This window comes from Calypte anna, chromosome 1 (genome assembly GCF_003957555.1).
Source record: "Calypte anna isolate BGI_N300 chromosome 1, bCalAnn1_v1.p, whole genome shotgun sequence".
NCBI lineage: Eukaryota > Metazoa > Chordata > Aves > Apodiformes > Trochilidae > Calypte > Calypte anna.
Genome location: NC_044244.1, coordinates 78,018,502 through 78,031,932, shown reverse-complemented (window position 1 = coordinate 78,031,932; position 13,431 = coordinate 78,018,502). Strand labels below are relative to the sequence as shown.

At 41.2% G+C, this 13,431-nt stretch overlaps 1 protein-coding gene across 2 annotated transcripts; it reads right to left on the bottom strand.

Annotated features, from left to right (window-relative positions):
• Positions 1-473: 473 nt before the first annotated feature.
• METTL16 (methyltransferase like 16) lies at positions 474-12,476 on the bottom strand. Of its 2 annotated transcripts, none has more exons than XM_030469216.1 (9): positions 12,170-12,476; positions 11,750-11,949; positions 9,298-9,438; positions 7,704-7,819; positions 6,815-6,957; positions 5,988-6,057; positions 3,713-3,802; positions 1,741-1,914; positions 474-1,651 (listed from the first exon to the last, which is right to left on the bottom strand). In XM_030469216.1, exons 1-9 carry the CDS (start codon positions 12,295-12,297, stop codon positions 1,034-1,036), a joined length of 1,680 nt encoding a protein of 559 aa, XP_030325076.1. In that variant the 5' UTR covers positions 12,298-12,476; the 3' UTR covers positions 474-1,033. The 2 variants fall into 2 exon arrangements, with proteins under 2 accessions (XP_030325076.1, XP_030325077.1); XM_030469217.1 differs by having other exon boundaries at positions 12,175-12,243.
• Positions 12,477-13,431: the final 955 nt, after the last annotated feature.

The window sequence follows — 13,431 nt, the reverse complement described above, 5'->3', positions numbered from 1 at the left end:
ATGCAGTGCCAGTGCTCATCATCTCAAACACATATACATGACCTCTCTGAAGCACCCAAGACACATCCCTCAGCCTCTCTACTCACAGGAACTGCTCATTGGCCCAAAAACACTGGGAGAACAGTCGGTAAAAAGGACCAGGAGGTCAGGTGTGGAAGCAATCGCCTTCTTCCCAGTTGTCTTCCTCAGCAACAACCTAAAGCTTAGGGAATTTCTAGCCTATAAAGATGAGCACATGCTCTCAATTCCTGTCATTAAAAGAATCTCATAAGCTTCAATGCAAGCAGAAGAATACTGCTGTCATTTCCAACAATTAATTTGAATCGATGTAAGGAATGACCTAATGGAACATATTTAAATCCTCTTTAAATCAAGAAGCTCCAAAAGCTTACTTTGTTGTTTTACAAAACCAAATGCTATTAGAAGGCTCTTCTGTATTTCAAAGCCCAAGCATCAGAAAAGTACAACACACATTTGTTTCTGAAGCAAATATTTAATTAATTGACACATAGAGAATATAACCATCTTGCTACTCTGTAGACCAAAGGTTAAATGCATTAAAGGGAGGAGAGGCATACTTAAAGCTTTAGTTGAACACTCCCAGTTGCAGAAAACAATTCCCACATAACTATTTTCTGTATTAATATTGACAAAAATATTTAAGAAAATATTTCACTACAGATTTCTACTTGGTAACAATATACAATCCTATTGCACCAGAAAGAAAAAAAAAAAAAAAGATGAGAATAAGCACTGTTGATATTTGAAAGTCATTATGTTTCACTTTAATGTAGTTAGAGAACTGCAGCACAGAATCTATTACTTCCCCACTGCTTAATGTGCAATGAAGTACATTTTGTGTACTCCTTGCAGCTTTGAAAAAGCTATTTACAATATCCAAGGGGACTTCAATGTCCACTTTACTATTTTTTTAAGAGGAAAAAACACGGTTTGCTAACTGAAAATTTTATTCCATTAAAAATAGTTTACAAAATCTGAGGATTGACTTGCTTTACCAAAGTAGAAAAAAGGACTAACTAGCAACTAGTCGAAGAATTTGGTTTCGTAAGTATGTGCAGAGCTGGTTCATCAAGTCTCTGTTCTGTCCCTCAACCCAGTGCATTTCTACTAATATATCACTTCCTTCTTTCTTCACATTCATTAAGCACTTCAATAGAAAACATCTACTAGTTTCTTTTGGACTTTGTTCTTTTCCAGCTGTCAAATTGCTAGCTTCCTCTGAAGGGTAAGGTTCCTCCTCTGCATTACTGGAACCTTTGCCAAGCGATGTTTCTCCCGACTGTGTTTCTGTCTCCTCCTCCTTCAAGTGCTCCCTGTGCTCTTCTTTGACAGAAGATTCTTCCATTAGCTCGTCACCTGTGGTCAAGTGGACATCCTCATCAGGTGCCGTAAAGCCCATTTCAGAGTCTTCAGTCTTGGGATTTTCACGGTCAGAATTGTTGCTCACGCTCTTCTGGCTGTTTTTTTCCTCTTCTATTGCCTGCAGAACATCTTCAGAAGCTCGTGGAAGTTCTCGTAGTTGCCTTATTTTCTCACGCTTCTTTCTCCGCAAATGAATCCAGGAATTTTCAATGGCAGTCACAAAGAGACTGACTTCATCTTTTCCACAGGGAACACGTTTATGTTGAACCTGTTGCAGAAAACAGCAGAACTCTGTACTAGCCTCTCACAGTTATGCTTTCAAGATGTTGCCTTAACATATAATACTTAATACTGTACCTTCAGATCAGTGAGAATCTTCTCTACCCAGGCTCTAACCACATCAATAGCTTCTACAGCATCCCAGCCCATAGCTGCAGCTTTGATGGATAACTCTTTAACCGTAGAACCCAAGACTATAAACGTCATTGGTTTTCGGGGTTTTTCTAATTTTCTTCTTTTAGAGGGAGGTGACTAGAAGAAGAAAAAAAAATTGCAAACCTATGCAGTAATGTTGAGATGATTTTTACACCCAGAAGATGTGAGGATTAAGAGTATAAGCTGCTGAGCAGTCATTGACACAGCCTATTTAATTTCACTGCAAAGAGTTTTAGATTAAAAACAGCTAATAGGATCATGCACTTCATGCTTTGATGGACAGAGAGAATTCATCAGCAGACATTAGGCAAAAAGCTTCATTGGTGCCTTTAAATTATTGGCTCTCTGTGCGCTGAGACACTGTGGCTGCTCTTGGAAATAGAGGTCAAATGCTAATATCTACATTTTGATCCAAATTCACTGAAGGTTTACTTGAATCTTCTATAAAATTGGTTGTTCTCTACACCTATCTTCAAGTAGATATACATCTGGATCAAAAAATGCAATTGGCTCATATTATTTAAGGTGAAGAAAGCTCCACTTACAGAATCACAGAGTCATGGTTGGAAAGGACCTCGTGAGATCACCAAGTCCAACCATACACACATGCACCAAGCAAAAACCAAAACCCTTGCAATCTCAGCCGCTAGAGTATGCCCTGAAGTGCCACATCTACACGTTTCTTAAACACTTCCAGGGATGGTGACTCAGCTGCCTCCTTGGGCAGCCTGTTCCAGTGCCTGACCACTCTTTCAGTAAAGAAATTCCTCCTAATGTCTAATCCAAACCTCCCCTGCTGCAACTTCAGACCATTTTCTCTAGACCTGTCATTGTTCACTTGGGAGAAGAGGCCAACATCCACCTCCTTACAACCTCCTTTCAGATAGTTTTAGAGGGCAATGAGGTCTCCCCTCAGCCTCATCTTCTCTAAACTAAACCATACCAGTTCCCTCAGCCTCTCCTCATATGACTTGTTCTCTAAGCCCCTCACCAGCTTGGTAGCTCTCTGGACACACTACAGAATCTCAGTGTCTTTCTTGTAGTGAGGGGCCCAAAACTGAACACAGTATTCAAGGTGCAGCATCACCAGTGCCAACTACAGAGGCACAATCACTTCCCTTCTCCTGCTGGCAATGCTATTCCTGACACAAGCCAGGATGCTGTCAGCTTTCTTGGCCACGTGGGCACACTGCTGCTTCATGTTGAGCCGGCTGCCCACCAGCACCCCCAGGTCCTTTTCTGCTGAGGAGTTTTGCAGCCACTCCTCCCCAAGCCTGTGGTTTTGCCTGGGTTTTGTCTTAAACAAGACTGGCCCCAAAACTGAGCCCTGAGGGATACCACTGGTGACCGACCACCAACTAGAGTTGACCCCATTAATCACAACTCTCTTGGCACAGCAATCCAGCCATTTTTTTACCTAGTGAAGAGTACACTTGTCTATGCCATGATTCACCAGCTTCTCTAGGAGAATGCTGTGGGAGACATTCATATGGAAAAATTTGAGCTAGACATCTTCATATCTATTTGGTAACAGAATACAGTAAATTAAAACCAAGTTCTCAGAGGGAAGCTTAAATTTCAAATCTAGCCCCAAACTTATCATATTTTAAATAATACTAAATTGCTATCTGAAGTATGCTACAAGTATGTTACTTTCACTGGAATTCACAGGAACTTTATGCTTCTTTCTCCCTGACCTGATTCCTGAAGTAATTCCTGAATTCCATGTAATTACTGCTGACATGCTAGCAGCCAGCTAAGAAATCCTACTTTCAACACTGCCCAAAGCATCCAATGGTCCAGTCTGAAGAACAGGTTGTTTCATGCAGTTATAGGCCCTTCATCAGATGAGAGACACAGACAATCACAAGCAAATAAAAATTAAGCTACTTACAGGTACTTGTACATCATCATAAAAACTCCATGCCAGTGCCCATCTCATGGTGCGTCCTTGACAGAATTCAGTATGAGTAACTTTAGGAACCTATGCAAAGAAGCAACACAAAACTTCATTTCATACTAATAAACAGCATTATTTTAATGCACCCATTTTCAAATTAAAAAAAATAATTAAAAAGTTAGGATAGATTTTCCTTGTCATGACAAATTGAAATTCTTACACAGCTCATGGATATTAGTGATATATGAAGCTGCCAAGCTTGTGCCAAGTGCCAAGCCTGGTACCCATGCCCAGGATTTCTCATTTTCACCCTACCACATGTGTGCCCTTTCAGAGCTTCAGGTTCAGCAACTCAAAACATTTTCCTTCCAGCACACACCTGCATTCGGATCTACAAAAAGCACATCCTTTCTCCTTGTTCAGAACGTGCTCTTGTTCCATATTTGAATAACAAACCCATCGCTGGAGCAAAGGCAAAGGTCTGGGAAGCCAAGCCATTCACCTGTCTGCAGGTGGCAGAAACATGCCCAGAAACACTTCTCCTATCTTTGCCCCCCAAAAATTAAGCCCAAACTTACACTTCCTTTAAATCTTAAAACTTAGATGTTAGTGTTCTCTAGTCTTTCCACACATGGATGTTGTAACACATTTATTACAGATTCATAGAATGTTAGGGGTTGGAAGGCACCTCAAAAGATCATCAAGTCCAACCCCCCTACTGTAGGTCAGACAGGAATTTTGGTGGATATACATCCATGCAGGTGGATTTTGCATGTGTCCAGAGAAGGAGACTCCACAACCTCCATGGGCAGCCTGTGCCAGTGCTCTGTCACCCTCACAGCAAAAAAGCTTTTCCTTATGTTTACATGGAACGTCCTATGCTCCAGCTTGCACCTGTTAGCCCTTGTGCTATCACTAAAAATCACTAAGAAGAGCCTGGCTCCATCCTCCTGGCACTTTACATATTTCTAAACATTAATGAGGTTTAGTGTCTCAGTCTTCTCCAAGCTAAAGAGACTTGTAGAGAAACATTGTCAACCAGGTGCCTTGAGTTGCCAAAGAGTGGGTGTGAGTCCACCTGTGCCTGATTAGGACAGGCCCCTATTGGGCATGAGCAAGACCAGGGGGCCAATAAAGGTGGGACACACACCCACAGAAGGCACCTCAGCTCACTCTGGTGTGAGGCATGGAGAGGCCAGCAGCTCGTCGAGCCTCTGGAGCAAGAAAGGCTCTTCCTGCTACACTTCTACCCTGGAAGCGCTGTGTGGTGGCTGGAGTCCTGGAAGAGATCAGCAGCTCGTCGAGCCTCAGGAGCAAGAATGGCTCCTCCCGCTACAGAGACTCAGCTCCCTCAGCCTTTCCTCATAAGGGAGATGTTCCAACTCCTTTGGTCATCTTGGAGGTTCTGGGCTGGACTCTTTCAAGCAGTTCCCTGTCCTTCTGGAACTAAGGGGCCCAGAACTGGACACAATATTCCAGATGTGTTCTCACCAGGGCAGAGTAGAGGAAGAGGAGAACCTCTCTCTACCTACTAACCACCCCCCTTCTAATACACCCCAGGATGCCATTGGCCTTGGCCACAAGGGCACATTTGCTGGTTCATGGTCATCCTTCTGTCCACCAGCAACCCCAGGTCCCTTTCCTCTGCACTTCTCTCTAACTGGTCAGGCCCCAACCTATACTGGTACTTGGGGTTGTTCTTTCCCAGATGCAACACTACACTTGCTCTTGTTGTATTTCATTAAATTTCTCCCTACCCAACCCTCCAGCCTGTTTAGGTCTTGCTGAATGACAGCACCACCTTCTGGTGTGTCAACCACTCCTCCCAGTTTCGTGTCATCAGCCAATGTGCTGACAGAGCACTCTGTTCCCTCATCCAGGGAATGAATCAATGAAGACATTGAACAGTACCATGCCCAGTACCAAACCCTGAAGGACTCCACTAGATACAGGCATCCAACTAGACTCTGTCCCACTGAGTTTAAGTTAGAAATTCCATATTGCTTGTATTGCTTTAGAATGCACGAAGACATGCTTTTAGATGTGATAAAGACAAAAATGTGAATATGATATATGCTTCTCTATCAGCTTTGTATCTACAGTAATTAAATCTCAGTTGCTCTGAGTGCTTTCCTAACAAGGAATAGCTGTTTCTTCTTGTAAACAAAAACTCAGTAAAATAACTGAGTAATAATTACCTACATGCAAAAGAACATAGTTTATATTATACAGAACATACATAGGATATACATGGACTATAGCAACTCACCCCCTGAATTCGTAGTTCTTCTTTCAAAGGTGCTAAACTGCATTTCTTCCCCAACATGCAACTGTACCACCTGCAAACAACACATTAACAAAGTGTTTTACAAATACAGATCAACTGAAAACAGCAACTACCAGAAATAACTACTTGGATCAGAAAACTGCAATAGAAGATTTAAAACCAACCACAAAATAATCACACTCTTCAATAAAAACTAGGACTTAGTACAATATAAATCAGAACAAAAAGGTGCAAAGATAGATTGGATGATAATCTTTTCAAGTTTTTAGGACATACGTTAATATTGAGACAGAACCTAAACAACCAAGTATCCTGTTTTAAAAAGCAACTTTAGTACTGCAGAAGGTATTACCCCCTACAACAATTTGTTCAATTTTTCCACCTTCTTTGAAGAAAGCTGCAAGTTACCAAAATTCAGCCAGGAAAAGATAGAAACTACCTACAACAGTTAAGTAGGTAATGTCATAAATCATCTCATCCCAACACTAAGAATCAACACTCACTGTCCTTAGTGCTGAAGTTACGTGTGTTAATTTAGCTGCAAGCTACATACAAGTGTCAGGGGTACAGGCTCTTTTTGCCTTCTGCCTTTAAATACCTCCAACAATGAGTTGCAATAGATGCTCAGGAACAATTAATTTAACATAAACTGAGAGGAGTGTACCTATCATTAAACCTATCATTAAACAAACCAAACAGATACCACTGGGCTGCAGGTACATTCCTTACTTAAAATATCACTTCCACATAATTTCTGTCAAAGAAGTGGCTAGAAGGTGGGGTTTTTTTTACCTACACAAAGCACTTACCGTAACCTCTTTTTAAGTTGTAGACTATCATGAATTATTCTTTTGACAAATTCTAGTTCTCCCCCCTCAGCCATGATTTCTGTGATCCCTCCTGTATTTACAGAACTGGGAGGGGGACGCCGTGGATTTCGAGAATTTACTCCCTGGATATAAAAAGAACATTTCAGATGTACATTTAATGAAATCTTAAGCTGCTTGGTACACTACTTCCTGCCTTAATCTTTAGTGCAAGTGTCACTACCTCTAGTTATCCTCCCCCCATCAGTACCATGGATAACAGGCAAAGATACATTCAAAATCAGCATAAATGAGAGAATTCCCAACAATCTCAAACATAGGAAAGCTACCTGTCACATCAGTATCCTGCTAATATGAAATATGTCATTCCGATACTTCTAAGACATGCTGATTACATGCAACTACACAGTTACAATCTTCTTTCGACACAGATCTTTTTTCTACTGTCCTATATTACAGAGTTAAGTTTCTGACTATATTCAGTTGGTATGGCAAGAACTGCTCTGAGCTGTATGATACTGCCTAAATTATTAATGAAATGAAAAATACAGACAGGTGTGACACCAGACACTAATTCCTCTGTACCACTGTTATGCAACAGCCATCTGATTTCAGACTTACTAGCTTGACTACTTTCCAAACTAATTCTCTAAGACACTAAGAACTTGTGAAAAAAAATTTACAGGTCATACTCCACTTTAGAAAGGGTAATAGTTAAGCATTTCAAAACTCCTTTTTGAGAGGGGATGGGGAAGAAAAGAGTTAAATGCTATTTCATAATAATTAGGAGATTTTCCACTCAACCTTCCCCAAGGAAAGAAGTTAAATTGCTGTTACCCTCCCGCTCACTGAATTCAGTTTGTTAACTTGCCTTTGCTTCCAGTTGGTTGGCAAAAAAGGGAGGGTTACACATGCAGAAGTCATATACTATCTCAGATTCTTCTTTCAGTGCATCCATCAGAAGAGTCTTCTGTGGTACCTTAACCACTAACAGAAAACAGGAATTTGGTTAGTAAGGATCTTCATATTATATCTAGCATGCCATTTACATTTCAGTGTTTCCTGAAACAATATATTGTATAAAAAACAGTACTTTCTAAACAACACATTCAACAAAATACCATTCCAGTAAAAGACATGCTGAACTCAGAACCATCATGTAATCTTCCTTTTTTTTTAAGCATTTACAATCAAACCCCAGGTTTATCAGTTTCTATTTTGCACACACAGGAGGAATTTCCTTTGCAAGAGAGTTACTGCAAGCAGTATTTCACTTCAGCCAAAAATATTACTTTTTTTCCCAGAAGAAGATATGATGCAATTCATATAAGGTATGATGGAAATTCATCACATTACTGTCATTTTTACTATCACTGATCTGTTCTTTTCCTTGAAGTTAAAAAGAACAAAGGCCTTTGTATGAAGCTGTGTGGTAAAAATTTAAAGAGAGACTCATAAAACATTTAAGAAAATGTTAAAAAAACTTAACAAAAAACCCCATAAGACCAAAACCAAAGTGAGGTACAGAAAGATTTCTAATCTGACTTCAAAATGCCTTGCTAAACAAGTTACTAGCTACAGTAGTAGACTCAGCTCTAGCTAAACAATTCAGGCTCGGGAGTTAAAAAGTGGCAGAGTGGATCACTCCCAGGCATTTTCTGGCTACAGGTCGCACCAGAAGTACTCCCACCAACAATAGTTACTTACTCCAGGTAAGTGCCATTGATACCACAGCTTCACAGGAGGCATCTTCCTTTGCCAAGATTTTTCCAATAAAGTGAAACAATACATGGGAGCCACTATGCACCACTAAAAATCTATGATAGCAGCAGTAACAAAAAACTGTCATTGTTCTCCACATCAAGTCCTGGATCTTCAAGACTGATGCAGAGGACAGACTGAAACAACATTTTTGTTAAAAAGAATGCTTTTAAATTCCAGCAAACTAAAGTGTTAATTTCAGAGTTGCTTCTTAGCATACTGAGTTCCTAAAGAAAATTTTCCAAACTTATCAACAGGCTAAGCCTAGCATACATCTACTACTAACACAGGTGTTGTTATGCCCCCCTTCAGAAATGAGGACAAAGGACTCTCTCTGTATATTTATTTGTGGCAATGTCATGCAGATTATCTGAGGGAAGCACTCCAAGTCTCCCAGAAGAAACAGCATGAACTCTTAAGCAATAACTCAGTAGCAGACAAAGAGTACAGAGGGATAAAAAGACCCCAGAGTGAAGCTTAACTTTTAGCTTTTTGTAAGGATGAGCAGTTCCCTATCCATACATGCCACTCTAGACAAGCTGTGACTTTCTGGTTGAAGATTATGCAGACTTTACTAAACATTCCAATTCAGCAAAAACAACTGAGCATGTATTTGGCAGGAGTACAGATTCTGATATGCCCTTGAACATGGCAAAAATAAATCACAACATCTGCATGCTAATAAATACCTTATTCTATCATACCTTTTATAAGGTCAGACAAGTTATTCTGTTCCACATTTTTCTTGGCATAATTGAAGCACATATCATCCACTTCTGTTGCAAGAAAATACCAGCCATTCAAAGTTGCCCCAAGTAATGGGTATATGCAAGATGCCCCAGTCCCTGCAGAAGTGAAAAGCCATAAACAAGGGAGAACAAATCTGTGGTATCACACACAGTGTGGCCGTTCACTCTGTACTTTTTACAACAAAAATAATTTTTAAAAAACTTAGATTATGACTCATGTACTACTCAGTTCCTTAGTGAACTATAATTTGAAATACAGCATTATAAAAGATGCACTTTCAATAAAATAATATCGAATAAAATTTTTAGTAAATTATCCACTTCTTTTTAAGCTATTTTTTTCTATAGGACAGTGATTAATTTATACGGTGAAAGCCAAATATAATCTGCTTTTACTAAAAAAAAATCCTATCATAAACACATTTTTTCTTCTTTCTTCTATTATCTACCACAAATTATTTACTTCGATGCATATAGCAACCACATAAAAATTACAGTTCATCAGACCATCTCTCCCTGATGCCCAAAACATTCAAAGAAATGGAAATGCCTATTAAGATATCTAAAAAAAGATAGATAGACAATAAAAACTTGAAAACAAAGATATGCTAGAACAAAATAATTCCTTCTTATACTTAAGGCCTATCAAACTGATAAAATTACCAATGAAAGTCAAATTTAGGATTACAAGGAACAGATACATGAAAAGGGAAAGATATCTCACCACCACAATGCATTAGTTCAGGGAAATATCAGGAGTCTACTGACTTAGGGAAATATAAGTAACAATACGCCAGTATGCAAAAGCCTGCAGTTATTTCCAACACTCCTGTAATATTGATTTACTGCTTTCCCAGAGCTGGAACATCAAAGCTCACTGAAAACTCAAAGTGAGGATTTTGCAGTTATCTGGAGGACTTAAAGGATCTGCCTCATCCTCCTAGACACCTAATGTCATGAAGTTGACACAAATCGTTTTTCAAAAATGCAAGCTAGTATCAAATCCATAGATGCTGGCTAACAAGTTTAAAAGGAAAGCAGCTCTGAACATACCATGGGATGCTATAAACCTCGCATCCATAACAAATCTAGCTGAAAATAAAAGTTCGTAAATTTCAGGAGATAAAAACATTCTATTTTAAAAAAACAGAACAAAAACTTGTGGTAGCACACACCAAGAGAACTGTAATGTAAAAACTGGTATTGCAACTGAGATTACTAAACTCAAGATTTCAGGAGGTTAGTAACTTTAGCTTTAAAGTTAATGCAAGCAATAAAACACAAGTTAGAAAGGAAATTTCAGCTTCTCTCAATTTCATTATGAGTTTACTTCAGCACAAATCTTTAAAACTTTTGAAATCCTAATGGAACACTCTACTGGAAAAAAAACCCAAAAACTGATGTTAACTAAATTCACCTGTACCATCACAGGTGCCTTTTACATAATTCATACAGAATCACCAACAATTTAGAATCCAAATGCCAATTTTATACTTTGTATATGAACTATAGTTCCTAGCTTCAACAGGTTTTTTAATTTCTAATGAAAACTATGTTATGTGCATCAGTGTACATCTTACGAATTTACATCTCTACTGAGTAACTGGTTAATCTCCTGTTTAATCTACTGCTTAATCCAAACATTGTCCAGATAGTATCCAGTAATCCAGATACTGAAGTTGAACAAGCTGCAATGTTCCTAGACTTGAGCACTGGACAGCATCATCCATCTGTGGATGCTTAGTCCTGTTTAAAAACATTTTGTTAGACCATTTTGGTTATACCATTATGCAGGAAATCTTTGACCACCTATAATGAAAAGACAGCTTTGCAAGTATTTGCCTTGGTTTCTAATTAAGCCTCTCTCACAATGTAGCTCAATAGCTGCATTGAAAAAGAATAAAATCAAAGTTTAAAAAAGACAGACAATTAATCTGTCAAATACACCTGAAACCACAAAAAAGATTATTAAAATGCTAAAAAATATTGCAATACAACTCACAGTCATGCAGACATCCAAAAGCAAAATTAAGACCACTGATATAACATAATTCACCAGTTAGAAGACTGAGAAGAAATGTCCACCAAATTTTTTTTAAACCCTGTGGAACTGCATTTTTGCATGCGTTACCAACAGCATTTTTATATACCACATAAAGCTACACTCAAGAGAGTTCAAGATTAATTGCCTGCTATGGCCATTTTTGTGTTTGTGCAGAGAAATCCTACCCCACCAAGGAACCAAATGATGCACCATTGGAGTCAGGCTGCCTGTTTAGGCATGGCAAGCAGAGTTCAGATTTTAATTTCTCAAACTTCACGTCTGTCTATGGATGTGGAACAAATTTGCGCCTGCTAGATTCCCTGACAGCAAATAACGAATTCCACATTTTGCCTTTCCAAGCACCTATGTCAATGCCTCGCCGGAGCACTTGCTTGTCAGCATCCTGGTGACCGATGAGATCCTCCACCCAGTGGATGTAGTTCAGCCTCAAGGGAACGGTGGGAATAAGCCTTTCCACCGGGATGTCAATCGTAAGTCCAAAATCCTCCTTCAGGAGGGTGCACGTCAGAGCTCTCACCGCCTCCGGGTCCTTGAAATTCAGGCTGAAAGGTACAAGAAGCGATTATGGGTGCCAGCGGACTCCCGCTCACCTCACCCCAGGGTGGTGGTGGGGTGTGGGGCGGACACACACACACTCACACACGGCGCTCCGGCTGCGCCTGGCTGCCTCTCCACTCCCCCCCGTACGCGGCCTGGCCTGACCCGGCCTACCCCGCCCGTATCCCCGCCATCGTACGTCCGCCGCCGCCGCGGGGGCCCTACCTCACCCTGCCGGTGAGGGTGGTCTGTACGTGCTGCCGGAACTCGGGGTACTTGGCGGCCAGGTGGGCGAAGTCGGGCGGTTTGTCCTTGTAGCGGTTGCGTGAGTGCATGGACTTGTTGAGGGCCATGGCGGCGGGGGAAAGGAGAAGAGCGGGGGGAAGGAGGGAGCAGACGGACACACGGTACCGCCGGCAGGGCGGGGCGGGTTAACGGCCGCGAACACCGGAACGGAGCGACCGAGAAGACCCCACCGGAGTCCCCAGCGCCCGCCCGGCTCCCGGCGCGCACCGCGGCCCCCTTGGGGCGTACCAAGGCGCAGCAGGCGGCGGGGGGAAGGTGTCCCGCTCCTGCCGTGCTGCTGATGACAGTGGAACCGGCCAAAGGGAGAAGAGATCCGCGTTACGTGGTGATCTGAGTGTTGTCGCTTCAGAGTTAGATATTCAATCAACAATAAAGATAAAAAACAAAACAAAAAACCAAACAAAAAACCAAAAAACAAACAAAAAAAACCACCACAAAAAAACAAACCCACAAAACCCCTCACAAACAAACAAACAAAAAACCCCCCCAAAAACGGCCTTACAGAATCACAGAATGTTTCGGTTGGAAGAGACCTCAGAGATCATCCAGTCCAACCTTCGACTAATATCACAGTCAGCTACTAAACCTTGTCTCTAAGGACCAGGTCCAAACACCTTTTAAGTACCTCCAGGGATGGTGACTCCACCACTGTCCTGGGCCATTCCTATGCCTGACAACCTTCTCAGTGAAAAAATAGGCTTCCTAACATCCAGCCTAAACTCCCCTGGCACAGCTTCCATCCATTTCCTCTTGTCCTGTCACAGGTCACTAAGGAGAAGAGGCTGTTTCCCTCCTCACTCCAACCTCCCTTGAGGTAATTGAAGAGAGCTCCAATGTCTCCTCTCAGCCTCCTCCAGGCTGAACAGCCCCAGCTCCCTCAGCCACTCCTCATAGGACTTGTGCTCCAGGCCCTTAGTGAGCTTTTTTGCCCTTTTCTGGACACACTTCAGCACTTCTATGTCCCTTCTACAGTGAGGTGCCCAGAACTGAACACAGTACTGAAGCTTTAAGTTCAAATTTTCTAGCAGCCGCTCCATGTGGGCTCAGAGGGAGCAGGATGAGGAGCCTCATCTTTCACCTTCACACCTACGACCTGCCCAAGGCACCTTCATTAACCTCAGGAAAATTCTTTACAACGCTTCAGGGCTGTGGGTTTCTGTGTAATTGGTGCATGAGGTCAC

What these genes read in the sequence shown, in the direction of transcription:
- METTL16 (XM_030469216.1), bottom strand. Translation starts at nt 12,297, where the DNA reads ATGGCCCTCAACAAGTCCATGCACTCACGCAACCGCTACAAGGACAAA. An exon ending in ACCCTCACCGGCAGGGTGAG is followed by an intron (nt 11,950 to 12,169) that starts GTAGGGCCCCCG and finishes TGTACCTTTCAG; the next exon opens with CCTGAATTTCAAGGACCCGG. An exon ending in AGATTCTCACTGATCTGAAG is followed by an intron (nt 1,652 to 1,740) that starts GTACAGTATTAA and finishes TTTCTGCAACAG; the next exon opens with GTTCAACATAAACGTGTTCC.